The sequence below is a fragment of the Trichoplusia ni genome, chromosome 4, assembly GCF_003590095.1.
Source record: "Trichoplusia ni isolate ovarian cell line Hi5 chromosome 4, tn1, whole genome shotgun sequence".
Classification (NCBI taxonomy): domain Eukaryota; kingdom Metazoa; phylum Arthropoda; class Insecta; order Lepidoptera; family Noctuidae; genus Trichoplusia; species Trichoplusia ni.
The window spans coordinates 5,791,513-5,809,160 of record NC_039481.1 but is presented as its reverse complement, the minus strand read 5'-3'; the positions used below and the strand labels follow the sequence as shown (position 1 = coordinate 5,809,160).

Here is a 17,648-nt window from a genome sequence, read left to right as displayed (position 1 = left end):
AAGATGCACCGAACTAGGCCTGTTTAGTTAAATAATTTAAATTTAAATAAAATACCCAAAAAAAGCACAGTTTGCATTAGTGTGTTTAAAAAAGAAATGGAGGAAAGAATGTAACTTTTTCTTTTGCTGTTACTATGGTGCCTCCCGTAATCGATATCGAATATTTTGGTTAGTACCAATATTGTTAAGCCGGCACTAAGTCAAGCCTATGGAATGGAAAGTTTCCAGTTCAATTCTTAAAAATATTAATACGTGTAACATCCTATAACGCAAGTAGTTCCTAATACCAAATAAATGAATGAATAGACAATATTGTGAAATGTATTGAACATTTTAATTAAGTATCTATATATAAAGCAGGATACGACTACGATTGGTAATGTTTTTTCTCACAGTTGGAGTGCTATGTCATTATTATTTTGAGGACGATGTCGACGGCGCATATGGACGCAGTAGCGAGCGCGGGGGCAATGCCCATTGTCACACTAGGCGATTATCAATTATTTTCGCACACAATGGACATTATTTCCTAGAAGCTTTGTGCTTATCGCCGGAGGTGGCGCACACCTGCCTGTTCGCGCGTCCCTTAGCTAAGCTTGCCATTCATATTTTGTTTGTAGCATCTTAAGCACCTACTCTAAATGAAGATGTTAAACCATTAAAATGTTATTTACTAAAGCGTGCATAAAATTTTTGAAGGTATAACAGATACCGGTTTTCAATTTCATTGATAAATTATTAACATCGCAGCGGGATTTTGTCAGGTTTCCGGTCGAATAAAACTTAGGTTGTCTAAATTAAGCTGGGAGCGTTTATATCGGAAACTTGATCATTTTATACCTTTTAAATGTTGACCTCTATTTACTGTTTTTATCGCTAAAGGGTAGATCCAGAGAGACCTTCATTAATAAACATGGCTGCTTATCTTGGTTTCTTTAAACAACACGATCAATAATTTATTTTGTGCGTTTAGTGGATACCTTTTTTGCTATATTTAACTTTTATTGATAAAATAATGGCTTTTGAATTTGTAAACGAGTGTATAAGACCGTGAATGGGTGGAGTACGAAGATTAATAAGTATATAAGCGCAGCTAAATAAATTACTAAGTATGCACGTTATCACCGACGGATTTTTCCAGAGATATTTTAAGAAGGATAACAACAAAAAGCCATAATTATGGATATGTGTCAATGTGCAAAAATACTTTAAAAGACTAAGACTCACCATTCTATGCTCCTGTATCCTTTCACGCAGCAATGGATGCTTTTAAACTTGTCTTCGAAGCCGAATTCTATGGGGACAGGCTCCTTCGTGAACTGCATAAACGAGGAGTTGGTAGGGAACGTGTTTACAGAGCAGTAGCTGGCGCCTTGCGCAAGCGCCGCGCTCGAGACCGCGAGCAGGCCGACCAGGCCACACCACACAGTCCGCACACACATCCTGACTTGTTATATCATCCTGAAACAAACAAAACCTGTATTAGACTCTTCCATTTCGTCCTTATTAGACAACTGAGCTCAAAAAATTAAACATGTCTTGGGATTCTGGAGGTTCTTTAGGACAAGACCGATATAGGCTGACATACTATGTTTTAGTCTACGCGACAAGGGCAAATCCAACATGAACTATTAAGTAACGATTTCTATAAGCTCTTAACGCGCAGCAGGGAATAGTACGCCATATTGCTTTCACAACGGTGACAGACCTATTTTTAACGGTTATGGTATTGCTCAGCATATGAAGATAATCATAATAAACTAGAATCTAAATTGGCTCTATGAATAAAATCGAAAGAGTAGATAAAAGCAATTAAAAAGGAAACAACATAATATCTTATCGCTTAACAAAATGGTTGGCCGGCGTTAATATTAACAATTGTGAATCATAGGGAAACACGTTCTTATCCCAACTTCGTGTGTAAAACAAATAACAATATTTAGGCGTACTCCATATGAATAATCCCTTTGTAATCTCTTATCGAAAATCGTTTAGACCGTGATTGTTTCATATCTATCGCATTCAATAAGGTAGCTAGTATGCAAGTACATTATGATCGAAATTTTATTTGATTAGGTCGCTCTGTACAAACGTTTTCCATTTCATTTTTCAGCATGGGTTTATTGTACCGCATGAATAGATTTTTGGACAGTTCACATGTACGTTTGTAACTTTTTTAAAGCGATTTTCTAGAATCTACATGGTAGAGTTGAGTGGATATTCACAATTTATTGTTTCCACGTAACTATAGTCGTTCGTACTAGATAAAATAGGTTCTATGTAAACGATACGAACACCACTTATAATCTAACACAAGGTTCGCTGAAATCTCAGAGTAAACAATTGCATGACAAATACCTGTTCCATGTTAAATAACATACATGGAACTGTTATTTAACATGGAACAGTTCCAGTTCCAGTTTCTTATATATTTTAGTTATCAATACCGTAGAAAGAAATAGACGATTAAAAAAATATGACGGTGCTATGAGATCACTCATTCAGTAATAAACATTCCTTATTTGTTCTTCTTGCATGAGGAAAAGCATTAATTCAATAAATCAGAACAATTTGTTTGTTCGCGTGCTAATATCCGAAACTTTGTTGACAGTTGATAAAATATATATTTTTCGTTTTTATATTTCCTTTCTTAATGATGGTTATGAGGTATTTTTTGCTATTTACTTAAGCCATACCGGCTTAATGTGAAGGACGAGTATTGCCTCGAGATAAGGCTATTAGACGATTAATCAGGCAAGAAAGTATAAACTTTAACATATTGAAATTATATTACTTATATTTTTCTTGCAAGTTTTGGGTAATCATCAATACTTAATATTGAAATACGTAATACGGGAACACCTAATCGAAGCAGCAACTTGAAAGTCACGTAAAAACCTTTATGTAAATTCTCGGAACGTTAAAACAAACAGTAACTACGTAAGTCATAAGTCGGCATTAAGTAGCGACTAACTGTTGTTTGCACAGTTTCCCGAAATACAAAAGAAATTAAATATACATAATTACATTTAGTTAGAAAATGGAACGGGTTTAGAAACAAGGACACGGAATAATAATATGAGCGGCCTCAGTAGAAAGTCCAAGGATTATACTGAAACAATGCACCTTAAACTGTTAGCCGCGCTTCTGTCTTAACACTGCTCATATTATCTTAGTAACGGGCGCTAAGCTGTGTAGTGCACACTTTGAAAACAATGGAACAAATAGAAACACAAATTGGAGTGTAAAGAACAAGATAGCGAAATGTTGAAAACATTTATTACCACGTTAATCCTCAGACACGAAAGAATGAAGTATTTGTTTTGGAGTCTAAGTGACAAGTATTTTAAAGCACTGTCTTAAATAACTTAAGTAGCACCTACTTCACTACCTGAAAGCATATTTTCCTCTTAAAATGGCTTATCTTGAAAACATTATAGACATGTCTTTTCATCGCAAATCGATATCTAGTACAGTTACCTACAATAAATTCATGCAATCATCTTAGATTCTGAATATCAAATAATTACACTTATCGAATGGATTTCAAATAAAACGACCTAGCTACCCATTCTAATTCTAGGAATTGGCAGTTGCACGAGTGACTAGGACCTAGACTCGTTCTGAGAAAAGCAATAGGTACTTAATGGCAATGCAGTCACTAGTTTTTTTTTTCGGTACAATACTACGTTATAACTGTTGATTATGTAAAATCATTGGCTAGCAATCAAGCCGTGATTACAATAATGTTTACCTAATAATACTCGGCTACTCGATTGTCGGATCTAGTTACAAAGCAAAGAGTTTGGATATACAAATAGATATATTTTGTAGAAGTCAATAATTCCACGGAATTTTAATTTGCAGCCTTCGTCGAACGAATTGGCGCTGCGTGTTCTGTTGAAAAATGGTGACTCGGTGTATCATATTACATCTTTGCGTTCTAAGGCGTTGGAATTATTATAAACTTTAGCCTTGCAGCCTCCGACTCAGCGGCTTGGTATTGAGTAGACGAATAATTTACTCGATAGTGTTAAATGATCCTATCATCTACGTTTTAAGATATCTTATAATGCCGTGTTAATTGTTATTCCTCGCAATAATTAATATTATATTTAGCATACATTTTACTTAATATTGTTTGAATTGCTTTACAGTACTTAGGTACATTCTGACGTGGAAAACAAACCTCAAAATATATTTTGGCGTTTCGTGAAAGAAATCCGGTACAATGATATAACGGTTGAAATATTGATATCGTTCAGATAAGGAATATCATTTAAATTTTAATCCAACTTTTAAGGTTGGTTCAACATTTTCTTGGAACGTTATACTATTGCGGTTTGCCTAAACAGTTAGATATTACTCAATCGCGAAAAAATATAACTTAAAATCGCTCGTAAGACCTAAAAACCACTGGAGTTTACGGAGAATGGGATGGGCAATAACATGGAATCGATAATATCGCGATATACGAAACATGTTTAGGTTACGTACTCAATTCCGACGAATGTGAGCAGTCGGCAGCATCCGAGAGCGGGTCCGCAGGTGAGCTATACCGTACTTACATCTATTTAGATGTACAGTAGTTGCACACGAGTTGTACTTGTATTACAAGGACCACAAGCTCGTTCCGCGGTGAGGCGAGTGATTTTTGCAATTACCGACAGGCGGCACACATATCTGTCGGCAATTTGCCGCTCCTCCCGCGAGCTCCGGTGATCGGTTTCTCAGAAACGCACTTGCATCAACCGTGTGCCCGGTTGGTGCGATTAACGCACTAATTGTTGCGCTCCGAACCGCCTCCGTGAGCCGCCGCACCGCGCGCCGGCATATACCACCACTGTCGGTGACATTTGTCAGAACGCGCAAAAAGTCAAGCGTCTTGTTTTTAATTGACTTGTTTTTTAATTGCTGAAGGCGAGTTTAACTGTTTTATTATACCCTCACGGATATAATGTACATGTTCAGTTTACTCTCGTATATTGAAATGATTTTCTTACGTCAAATACGCATTTATTTCATAGGTAGTAGACCTAATTATTATAAAATCAGTCTTTTAACCAAGGCTACTGCTCTGTTGTGAGAAGAATCTAAATAGGTTCGAATCTTCACTTCTCATTCATGAGTTTACCTTACTAACAACATTTGTATTCAAGCTATTAGACACTCTAGACATTTGAATAATGAGAAATACAGACTTTTCTACTACAGCTACTGTTTGATCTTATTCATGATTATAGTAAATACATTACAAAATTAACGTTCGCAGACCATCATCTACAGGAGTTAATTTTTGGAGGCTTCAGGTTTTTTGCCTAACATATTGTATTGTAGTTGGGAAAGCTAATATTTATTGTAGATAATCGTCTTTTAGCATAATTGCATTGCATGTATTCAGATAAGTAACTGTTAAGGAAACGTCACTGTCGTAATATTATTTGCAATGAGTTATTGCAGGCTGAATAAAAGAATATATTAGAAACAAAAAAAAGCGAAACAGGAATATTAACGAAGCAAATAGTTTCGATGCTAAGCTAACTGTGATTTCGACGGCCTTATTCTACACAACTTACTATATAATTATTGCAAGTGAAAGTGTATTGCACAAATCTAAGCGAAATGAACAAATTGAGTTGTACTTACCGCACGTACTAACCGGCTTTTCACAATAAAAGTAAAATAAAGAAATCATACATAATTCGTCGTAACACAGTCATGTGTCATTTATATTTCACACAATGCTTGTAATCTAAAGCTTTTCAAATAAAAAATATGGTATTACTCACCGAATCTGCTGGATGACAGTCCAACTTTCCAAGAATTGAAAATACCGCAAACTCAAATATGGTGTCTATTTATCACAGTTCAATATCACACTATACTCAATAAACTGCTCCTATTATAATTTAATAAATTAACTTGTGTTACAATAATATCTACATCGGTAACTTTACTTTCCATTAATTAAAATAACAACACAAATCTCTCCGTTCTCAACGAGCAAACGCATGCGACTGACAGCGATGACAGCATAGCGGCGGCGTTCCGTGCTCCTGACAGATAATTTGACATCTGTCAAACTGTAGTACCGGCTTTTACGTTTCGTTTCAAGGTAACTATTAAATAAAATAATTACTGTTGCAAAATGTTTGAGATGAATTATTTATTTTAGCATATAATTTTTGCTATTATAAACTGAGAAACAAAAAGCATGAGCTACTGAAGCTATTAAATTTTTTTGTGAAAAAAATATGGACCCTTCTCCAGCTTTAGTTGCTCTGTATCGAAATTATTTGGGCAGAACTAAAAAACTTTTGGTTTACCCTTATGTAAACGGCTCTGAAACAATACTAATTTAACCAAGTTGAAAACTCAAATTAGTATATTCTTATTCTTCTTACCACTGTTATTAGCCCACTATTGTTTTATTTTTGTAATTCGACTAACCAGAATACCAGATGGACTAATTAAATATTTTTATTCAAACACTGCTTTCAAGAAGAGAGAGAAAAGTAGGAAGAAATAAAATGCAAAAGCAGTTGATTATTTAATGCATTTATTTTTATTAATCATCAAGCAACCAATAAGCGTTATTACACACTTATTGGTTACAATAGCAAGTTTTTTTTTAATGGGTCTAGCCCGCCACACATGCCCGTCATTGCAACTCCTGTAAGCCAGGATCTACAATGAAACCAACGAAAACCACCGAAACACTTAAGTTCGGTGTGTCCCAGGGGGAACAATTAACTGCCTTGGAACCCGCAACGAAATTAATCAGAAATAGTAAAAAGGAGGAATAAGAAAAAATGTTGCACTTCCCTCCATAGCAAGCGGGAGACAAAGGATACAATAGCAATTTGTCCCTTATTTCTTTTTGCCTTTCCCCTTAGTATGCCTCAGATACCGGAACTGTCCGAGAGCTTTGCGCACCATGATGCCGCGCCACCACGCCTGGATGTTCGTAGCAGAGGCTCTCAACTTTTGTTCACGAGCGAGACGAGCTGCACGCTCCCGTTTGAATGTCAACCAACCACGAATTTCACCCGCATGTAGGTCAAACTATAACAAGGTTTTAAGTTAGCATTTAAGAAGGTATCTTTTATATCGGTTCGTTTTTATAGATTTCATATGTTTTATAGTTGAGGCAGAAAGCCATTTATTACTGAGAGCAAAATAAAATAGCAAACCGTAAATCTATGAGTATAACTCTTGCTTATCAGTCGCGGTATGTGTCAGCGTTAGTTTTCTTAGATGTAAAACTTGTTTACTGAGCTAGGACTAATGGCTTCCGGTTGCTACAGGACAATATAGATTATAGACACCAATGAAATTAAATTTTATTGAAAGGAAGTGTCGAAATGATAAACATACCAAAGTAAAACATTTAACAATGACAGGTCACTTACTTTGTCAATTCTAAACGGTAAACTATCAAATCATCATAATTATGATGTAAAATATCTACTCTTATCTGCTAACAATCTATCAAAATGATTTAATAAATACATATGCATTGATATGTATCGTCTCGCCTTTCCCAAGCAGCCACGGGGATGTCTGTCCATATTATGTATGTATGAATTACTAGAAACCAAAGTAGCCAGGTAATTGAGTTGATCAGAGAGAGCAAAAACTTGTAGTTTTTCTTACAATTCGCACAATTATGTTCTACCGTGTAAGTGAATTAGGAGAAATGGGAAGTAAGTAATTACTATGCTTGACCAATAGTTTGTTATGCTACTGGTAAATGGATACTTCATATTCAGTATTTACTCTTGAGACCTCATACAAACTTGCTTCGGTGAGCAGTCGCTGACTGTGGTAGTAGTTTGCGAATGCGTTCAAGTATAACTACCGATAAATATGTATGTAAATCTTTATGCAGGCATGAGTTCTTATTAAATAAAAAGTAAAATGGATCTCTATGTCCGCTGGTCACGCCAGAAATCATTTGTATTCTGTAGTGGGAAATTTTGTGGAAAGCAGAAGGTTCTAGCAGAAAGCAGAAAGTTACGGTTCCCGAAAGATCTCTTCATAGGTAATAATGAGTACCTAATGACTAACATTAGGTACTCAATTCGAGGAAAAGTTAATAGAAAAAAAAATGTTTGGTGGCTTAGCATTGCATTTTAAGGTACCTAAGATAGAGATGCAGTATTAAAAGCGAGATGAAACGCTATGCGGTCTAGAGTAGAAGTAGAAGAGTAGTAGTAGCAGCCCCGTACTGTACCAATTTCTGAAGTTCCATTCGTTTGGCGCTTGCCGTCTTCATCTCTTCGCATTTCTTATGCCCCCTCTTGCTTATTTCTGCTATATCGACGTCGTAACGCTGGCGCCAATACTCTAAGGCCTTCTCACGTTCCTGTAAACATAAAGTGGAGACTATTGTCTTCGATCACATATTTATGTTCGATCATATAAGTATAAGTATAGTCAAAATCTAAGCTTATAAAACAAAGATAGCGAGCGTCCATTGATAAAAAGTATTTAGCTTTAGTGGAATGTTTGCATCATTCTTAGTATTTCCTAGTACCTACTGTTTGAAACGTTTTGTGTAGTTATACTTTAATTACAATTTTCTGTACCTAAACCTGATTTTGATCTTGATACGGTTCTTAGAAACGCATATTCCGTCGAATAGCTAAGGTATTGAAGTAACTTTGAAGTTGTACAAAGACATTCCAGAGAGAAATCATTATAGAGCAAGTTGTCGGAATAGAATCTAATGTAGGTATTTCAGTTTAATTTCCACGAAAATTGACAATCAGAAAATCACTAATAAGTACAAAACTATAAATAATCAATTATTGAAGTTAATAACCGCAATAGGTAGCGAAAATAAACCGTTTATCATAGTAGAGCAAGAGAGGCAGCACACTACGCAGCATAGAGCGGCTTTGTTCAGATCTACAACTCTACTTCAAAAGGTGCTTTTGGGCTCCGTGTTATTAAGTATATTAATATTACACTTAACTAAAACAGTACCGACCAATTACACTACTCAGTTTTAGTTGATAGTGTTACAATACTTGTATTTGCAGTTCAAAAGCTTTGAGCAGCTCTTCGTGGACGCGCTGCTCGTGGTCGAAGCGCGGCGCAGGCGCACGCGGCACATTGAGCCGCAACTCCAGCGCTTCGAAACGTGCGAACAACCACTTTTCCGCGTAACACAGCCGCGTGTTTGCGTTCAGAAGATCATCCTGTAACAACCATGTATGGAGACAACAGTTACTTTCGTTGAACTTGAGCTTCTATAAAAAGTTTTTAATAAATGCATAGGAAACTGGATATGGAGTACTTGTTTAGCGGCTTAGAAAGAAGGTTGTAAAACATTTTGTAAGTGATTTTATCACGTACGAGATCAGCTTAAGGTAGATACATTCTAAGGAGTAGTAAAAAGGTTAAAAAAGACTAGCTACGAAATCATGAATTGAGTTTTTATTAGGGCAAATTCAAATCACAATTTGACTCTCTCATAAGTCATAATCTATATATCTATCTATATACTAATATATAAAGCTGAAGAGTTTATTTGTTTGTTTGTTTGAACGCGCTAATCTCGGGAACTACTGGTCCAATTTGAAAAAATATTTTTGTGTTGAATAGACCATTCATCGAGGAAGGCTTTAGGCTATAAACCATCACGCTGCGACTAATAGGAGCAAAGATACAATGAAAAATGTGAAAAAAACAGGGCAGGTATAAATCATAACTTATATCTTCTACCCACAGAGACGAAGTCGTGGGCAACAGCTAGTTTGCTATAAAGAGCGTCACTGATTATGATATTAACTCTAAATACGAAGAAATAGCCCGAGGTGGTAGTTAGTTTCTGGATGAAGCAGATCGATGCGGCGCATGTAAAATGCAATTAAAATGTGGGTCATCCAAGCCAAGGTTCAGAAATTCGCTGAACCTTGTCGCCGATGACCTACTTAAGTATTATGAGAATGTCCTACCTTATGGCCCTACGTCATCGCCTGTAGCTAGGATTTAATTACTAGGTGAATATTATCGCGTGTTTCGTTATATTTACGTTAAACATCGACGTACAACATGTACACAGATCATAGAGCCTGATATTTACATTAGTGGAGTCACTGTGATACTCTGTCAATTTGACAGTCAATGTGTCCAAATATGTATAAACACAGTACACAATAATCCTGCAATAAGACTCTCACGTGATTCAGAAACATTACCGCCAATAATATTTAAGTATTTGTATAGGAATGTGGAATATCTGCATTATTATAGACGGACAAGTTTAGACAACACTGGTGTATCCGAACAATGGCAGTGAGGTTACTGACTAGCTGGGGCTGTCAGTATAATGTTTATGCTAATGCTACTAATTGTGAGCAACACTTCCCACAAGGCGAGGATTTTCGGAAACCAATCTGGTTAGCTATAACAACTTATTCTCACAAGTTATGACAAAAAAGCAACACATTTTACGCTCTCCGTAACGCATCGATGCTCTCATAATTGTTGCATCGCAAACAGCGCAGTACTAGGAATTAGCTGGATCAGCTTGTTTCTATTTCTTACGCGGGGTTCGGTTAGAGTGACAACGGGGTGTATTACAAGATAATCGTTAATCAAATCATTTAATTATCTGCCTTGTTGAGCGTTCAGCGGTATGCGTGCTGTATTTTGATGTGTGCGCTTTCAAGCTTTTGAGAATAGTGGAATATTCATGGCTATTTCGCAACTTATGGATTTAGATAGAAAAATCGTATGCGATTTTAACCAAATCAATAAATAATTATAGTACTGCTTACGTGGTAAGTTGATAAACCAAGATTTGCCACTAATGGAGAGCGGTTATCTACGTCAGATTCTTCGACATATTTCTAGATTTAAATCCTTGTATTGCGGGGGTTTGACAACATTCATGTCACATGCACAAAGACACCCAGATTCAGGACAAACATTCATGGATCACACAAACGCTTATCCTACGCGGGGATCGAACCCGCAACACATCGCGCTTAGTGGCTTTGCCTTATTGAGCTCAACCACTCAGCTATCCGTGATGACTGTTATTTTCGGTAAGCGAAAAAATAAAGTTAGCAACACGAATGTACAGTATTTTATGGTTTCCCACACTTGGCTATGCAACAATGACACTAATTTGAAATAAGTATAAGTAAAAAGGAATATTAAGCGGTAATGCGACAATAATCGCGCCTACAACAACCACACCTCAAGCTGCAAGTTTTTACTGTGCCCTAGCTCCACTATGCCACGGTATGCTTCCTTTACCACAAACCACAAGTTGCTGAGGGCGCGGCAAACGCAAAATTTATGCGATAATGTGACGTCAATTGCCGGCCAATGAGCCGTCACTTATATAGAAAAAAAACATCGTTAATATTGAATTTATTTTCCTTATCCAGTTCCGGTAATATTGTAATATGATTATGGAGTAAATAGGAAAAAATAGAAAGTAATATCCAGGAACTAATATTAATGTCTTGTGGTAAATGGGAAGCATTCGTTAATATTTTTTACATTATACGTTTTTTGTGCATGATATTATAACTACTTATGACTTTAGACCACGCATTAAACTTTGTAAAGTACTTACTTGTTGGGTACTAAAGTCGTCGAAAACTTCGAATATTAAGCGTTGCCCAGTTTACGAAATTCGCATATTATTATAATGTATAAATTTATCCGTTAATTTTGATTTACAAAATATGAGATATTTAAAAAAAATAAAGTGTACAAGTCGGTACTTACAGAGGTTTTATCACGTAGAGCAGCTATTTTCTCATCAGCGTTCCTTAGCTCAGTAACCCAGAGGTTTCTCTTGGCATCGAGCTCGTTAACAATAGCATCTCGAGATCTAAAATATGTACTTTTAAATTTTATTTACATTACTGAGTTACTGTGGCGCCGCTATCTCTCCGTCTCATGTATCTCTCGTACGCATGTCGCCAAACTGTATCTCATGTACCGTGTAAGGAACTAAACTTTTGCCGTTATAAAGACAACTATTAAAATTGAAATACTGAGGCTAAGCGACGCTTGTAGTTGGGTTGTTTGTTACCCAACAAAAAACTCAAGTGCCCAATCAATTTTTTCTCACTTGACCTGCTTTGACATGCAGGGCGTTGTCAATGCTCTCTTTACGGTCATCGAACGATTACGTTATTCAAAAGCTGTGAAGGGACACTAAGGTCCATTGTGATGTGATCTTCCTAAGGATAGGTAATTTTCTTTGATTCTACAAAGTTTCCTCAGTTCGTATCTCGAATGAAGAAAATTAAAAGAAAAAATGGTACTTTTGCTGACAGTCCGATACATTTCTAACCCTACGGCTGTTAAAAAACCTTGCCTTTCAAGGTAGCCATACGTGGTAAGATAATTGAAATTACAAAAGCTTTAATAGCTATCAATACACACGCTCTGAGTTGTTTATTGGTAAGACGTAGAGACGCCACGTCACAGTCCTGTTGTCCGAGTTGCTCCACGCCTTTCTTAACGGCGCTCCACGCCCCGCTCTCGGCCACTTCAATAAGGGTACGTCTTATCACGTTGTTTACCATTTCCCTGAAGGTAAACATTGTTAGTGTTGAATTACACTTGTTACAGAAATAGACGTTCTTATATACCTTTGGTCAAAACTTAAAAACATGAGTAAGGACCATTCATTTTAGGCGTTTTTCTGGTCATCAAAGTGTTACTTTACATACTTAAATAGCAGATTTTAATGAATCAGTTTGCGCGTTCCCAAGTACTTTATTATGAATGTACGCGGCATTTTAATTGTAACTAGATCAATTGCATACTGAAAATGTTATAAACTATTCTAAAAGTCGGTTAATAACAATTAGGACAAGGCACTTAAAGCGCCATCTAGCGGTACTTTTACTCCACTTACCGGTCTGCCGCTAGCTTTTCATATTGTAGCTGTTCTATCTTGCTCTCTGGTTGCCAGTCTGCCAGTCGCAGCTCCAAGCTGCCCTCTGCAACCGAGGTGGGAAATAGCGACAGGTGGCGTTAGTGTACATGTTGGTGAGGAAATTAGGTCCTTTTGAAATGGGACAAGCCCGCCACATATGCTCGTTATTTAAACTCTTGTTATCCAGGATCAACAACACAACCAATTTTAAAAGAGACCTTTTATAGCAGGAACGTTGATGTTGAATGTTGAGATTTCTAGAAATATTGTAATTGAAATTAAGTACGAACATTAATCATTATGGCTTTGAAAGGTTTTACAAGTCTGCCTAAATACAGGCGTGTAACTTTAAAGTTTAACTCAAAATCAAAACCAAACGATTTTATTTCAAGTTGGCTGTTGTACCCTTGTATCAGGCGTTTTAAAATGTTACAGTAATGACTCTAGGTGCACGGTTCCAAGAGGCATACCTATAAAAACAACCTTAGTGAAGTCCAAAATAAAAAACGAATATTTTTCTGAATTATTATATTTCCAAAATTAAAAGCTGCTCTATAAAGTTATTTTACGATTTTCGGTCAGCCACCTGATGCTTTTCTTTTTTTTAATTTTCATCGTCTCTACTATTATTTTCAAAAATGATTTTAGTAATTTTTAATGTTCTCTTGTATGAATCTTCTTTTTCAATCTACTGAAACTCTATTACTCTATAACAGCGCTTGGTATTTCTTACTTTTACAAGAGTATCATTGTAACTTTATAATTAGTTTGTCTGAAAAATATTGTAAGTAGGTACTCACCTAAAATTCTCATTTGCAATAAAACCACCTCTAATGACAACGCGAAGAGAATGGCGTCCATTTTAGTAATCCTGTTGTAAAAGAAACGTTACATTAAATGCAGATTTTTATAACATTCTTTTTATAATGTTTTATTGTGTTATGGACTCATCCAAGTGATATTTAATATATACTTCTTACCTACATTTAGGCTACAAAGAATGCTATTTTATGCATTGAAATATATTTTTAAGCACGTTGACACGAGTGACTACAAATTATGAAGAAAAAAAAATGTTTATTTCAAACTGTAAAATGTTGAATTATAAGAAACGAAAATTATGAGAGCATTTTGTAAAACCTAACTTCAAAGAATTATTGAATAACTTTCTAGTCAAATTGAAAGTAAGCAAAAATGGACCCAATCAAATTTGGGAGAATGTGATTGGTCAATTCTAGTTAACATTTCTTTATTTATACTGTTTGGCACGTGTTAAATTACGATAAAAATATAATTCAAACCAAACGCTTACCGGCAGCCCACGTGATCCAATCTCCAATAATTTTGCCTTACTGTCGTTTTTAAGACAAGAAAACGGAATATGCTTGTATATTTAGGACTTACAAAATAACCCTTTCTTTTCGTTTTATTAAAATCGTTTAAATATTGATAAGTGGATCTCTTGAAATTAATGCAAAGTTAATATTTTGGGCAGGTACTTTTAATTAGGTACACAAGGACTTTTTCAATTTATGTAGGAATAAGTAAACCAATATTTACATTGCTATAGGCCGAAATGAATTCAAGAACGGCGGGTAGGTAGGTATGAGGTCATTCGGAACTCTGATTAGCTTCGGGCATGTCTGTGGAGCCCATTACGAGAACTATGGGAAGTTATAACGAAGGCAATATCAACCATGATATTGTCTGCGAACGTCAATCGTTCGGCGCACAATAGAATATCAAGGAATATGCCGGGACGGGCTAACGAGCTGTTGCTCCGCCGTGGCGACAGTCACAAGGCATTGAGTTATTTACAACAAATATATTGAACTTATTTAAAGCTATGACTGTGAGAAAAAGCTGTTTATCAAACAGTTTAATGGTACATCCTTAAGATCTTAAAATAACAAGAGTTTTGCTGCATGGAATCCACATCTCTGAATCTACATCCACAATTATTTCTCACATTTTCAGCAATAATGGCAGGATGCATATTTTGAGTACCTACTGTTGGTGGCTTTTCCAAGATTTTTTTTTAGTGAACTTTAATCATTTCATTAACTTATCTATTTATGAAAGTAAATCCGAGGTCTTCGAGAATTTGGTTGAATTTGATTGCTATGAAATGGGTCAACATTATTAATTACATTATAAATAATTGCAAAGTTAAATTTGCAGCGTTGTAACTTCGCAAAACAGCCTTTTTAAATCACATGACTAGAAAAAGTGCAGTACGTACTTAGTCAATGGTGCGAAAAATAGTTAAATAAATACCTTCCAGCTTGCTCTTCCTCCATTTTATGTGTTCAAGTGTACTTTATTCACTACAGAAAGAATAACATGTCCTTAAAATAACAGAGACCGCGTTACTCTAGCGACGTGGTATCGTAGTTCAGCAAGTTATCAAACAAGGTCTCCTGGCAACCACATTCGATCTACTGTTGCATCGATAATTAAACAGAGTCACTGAATTTATCCTAACAAAGTATGTGTATCGTAACTACTAGTATTTGCATTAAGAACATTTTTCCCTTACATATGAATATACTTTTTCGTTTGTGCTCGTACTAAGGCCTCAGTTCTTGAATTTAAAACAATAAATATGTTGCGTGTGTACGAAATATCAATTGACATATCACAACGACAGTATTTGAAAGGCGCGTGATTTGTATTTAAACTTGCAATTGTTTATTTATAGCAGTTCAAAAAACACGATACATGTCTGAGAAATTTTAAAATAAGTTCCGTGAATGGAATATGTGAATACAGATCAGTCTAGACATTTTTTTGCATGAAATGCATTAGCATGCGGGCGTGTGCAAAAAGTTCTAGGCCTCGATTTCATACGAAGACGGTTGCCGGAACTAATCGCATCGCCAGAACTTATTACTATAAGTTTCCGCCATTATTAGCCATTCTCACGCTGGTCTAGAAATTAAAAAAGCAGACAGACAGTGCCAGCTGCTTCCCATTCTTGAAGCAGAACGTTCACAGAATGGGGCGTGACTGAACATTTTAAACCGACATTTATTGCTTTAGCATGATTTGCGAAAGGAATTTAGACTTGCACTTTAATATCAGGAAGCTGGACTTATGGTTAAGTTTAAAGTTGCCATTTAAAGGCATGTAGCTTAGAATAACGTATCACCATTCGCCTCGTGTCGTCTTGTAGCGTATCTAATCATCTAGAGTACCGTAGTTTCATAAGGCTCTGGTGATATCAAGCTCTGGCAATAAGGTTTTGTCGATCTTCATTTTTTGGGTTTTGTACCCAAATAATAAAAACGGAATCCTTTACTAGGGTTCCGCTATCAGGCCGTCTGTCAGTCTTTTTTGTCGTCTGACTTTTAAAATTCATCAGACAGGTCTTTCTGTCTGTCCCAGGGCGATATCTCTTGTACTAGCAGTTCATTTCTTTATTTTATAAGATTAGAACCAAGCCGTTCGTTCAGTGACATTATAAAAAATAATAGTAACATAGTGCAATAATATTCACAAGAAAAAGGCACTGCAGTGTTCTCGGGAGCTGGTTATTTGCAAAACAAGAGTAAAGAGGTTTTATATTAAAATTCGAGAGTGTTCTTTTAGCAGTTGTTTGTTTTAGTTTTTAATATGGCAGATGCATGGTTCGCATCGTCGGGTTTCCGCCAAACCAAGGCTTGTGAGAAAGGAGTATAATCAACGGACATAAATTCTTTTTAAGTTGGTATTTAGAGGCAGTCATAATTAAGACTCAGGCAGTGAAAAGTTAATGAGATACCCGTCATTTAGGCGTTTTCTTTTGATAATTCTTATTTATTTAGCTTGAGATATTTTTCTTTAAGATTTGCATCAATCTGTTTATCATGTTTAAAAACCTTAAATAATGTGAAAGTTAAGTAAATGCTTCAGTACCTACTTACATTTAGCATAAATAATTATATGATCAGAATTCAGTTTTATTAAATCCAATTTCTTACAACTTGCTATATTTATTTGAATAATAAAATAATATTTTTAATAATTTAGCTGACGGACTGAAACGGTTTTAACAAAAAAAATTGAAATTTTTGTATCTAGTTAATATGGAATAGAATTTAGTGTACTCGTATGATGTGAATGCAAGAAATCGTGGTAAATTAATAAAACAAAAACAATGTATATCATTTATAATTATAATTGTATCCTAAACCTGTAATATTTAACCCAGTTTAAAAGACACTTGAATGAAACTTGGATAAGAGTAAAGAGAACTTTGATTATTAACTCATCTTACTCAAAATTTGGAACACAAACATCGCGTCTTTAATTGCAAAATATTTTTCTTATATCCTGTTCTGTGTAAAACGTTATCATAATAAAGAAACTTGGATCGCTTTCGGAAGGTTCGAAGTATTTTTGGATGGGGTCACCTTATTCGGGCAAGTAATTTGGATGTAAGGTTCATCGCTTTGTTTACACGTTTACTTTAGAAAAAGCCATTAAATTAATAGTATTAAATGTATTTTAACTTAGCGATATATTTTGAATAGTCATATTTGGAATTGTACCTACTGTGCTAACAGGCGTCTATCGGTAAGTTATTAATACGTAACAAGTTAAAAAATGTTATAAATAACGTGTGATAAATAAAAATTAAAAATAACACAAAAACGAAGAACTGTAATAAAATCTGATAACTCTTACAACTGCAATAAAAAAGATGAAAGCTTAAGGATCAGTTTCGTTCATTATTATCGGCAACTAG

General features: G+C 35.5%; 2 protein-coding genes across 2 annotated transcripts in view; both read right to left on the bottom strand.

The window, feature by feature from the left end:
- Positions 1-6,044, bottom strand: part of LOC113493563 — a 36,907-nt gene extending 30,863 nt beyond the window's left edge. The window contains exons 1-2 of the mRNA XM_026871603.1: positions 5,790-6,044; positions 1,228-1,461 (exon numbers count right to left, since the gene is read on the bottom strand). Of these exons, the coding sequence (XP_026727404.1) occupies positions 1,228-1,442 (215 nt within the window). The 5' untranslated portion in view covers positions 1,443-1,461; positions 5,790-6,044. The remainder of the gene's footprint in view (positions 1-1,227; positions 1,462-5,789) is intronic.
- A 755-nt stretch (positions 6,045-6,799) lies between these two features.
- On the bottom strand, positions 6,800-13,218 carry LOC113493006 (dynein regulatory complex protein 9-like). The gene is made up of 7 exons (XM_026870769.1): positions 13,206-13,218; positions 12,899-12,983; positions 12,421-12,567; positions 11,755-11,860; positions 9,036-9,206; positions 8,237-8,368; positions 6,800-7,065 (listed from the first exon to the last, which is right to left on the bottom strand). Exons 1-7 carry the CDS (start codon positions 13,216-13,218, stop codon positions 6,871-6,873), a joined length of 849 nt encoding a protein of 282 aa, XP_026726570.1. The 3' UTR covers positions 6,800-6,870.
- Positions 13,219-17,648: the final 4,430 nt, after the last annotated feature.

Coding starts and splice junctions, on each gene's coding strand:
- LOC113493006 (XM_026870769.1), bottom strand. Junction 9,207..11,754: donor CTCTACGTGATAAAACCTCT/GTAAGTACCGAC, acceptor TGGTTGTTACAG/GATGATCTTCTGAACGCAAA. Junction 8,369..9,035: donor CTTTTGAACTGCAAATACAA/GTATTGTAACAC, acceptor TTATGTTTACAG/GAACGTGAGAAGGCCTTAGA.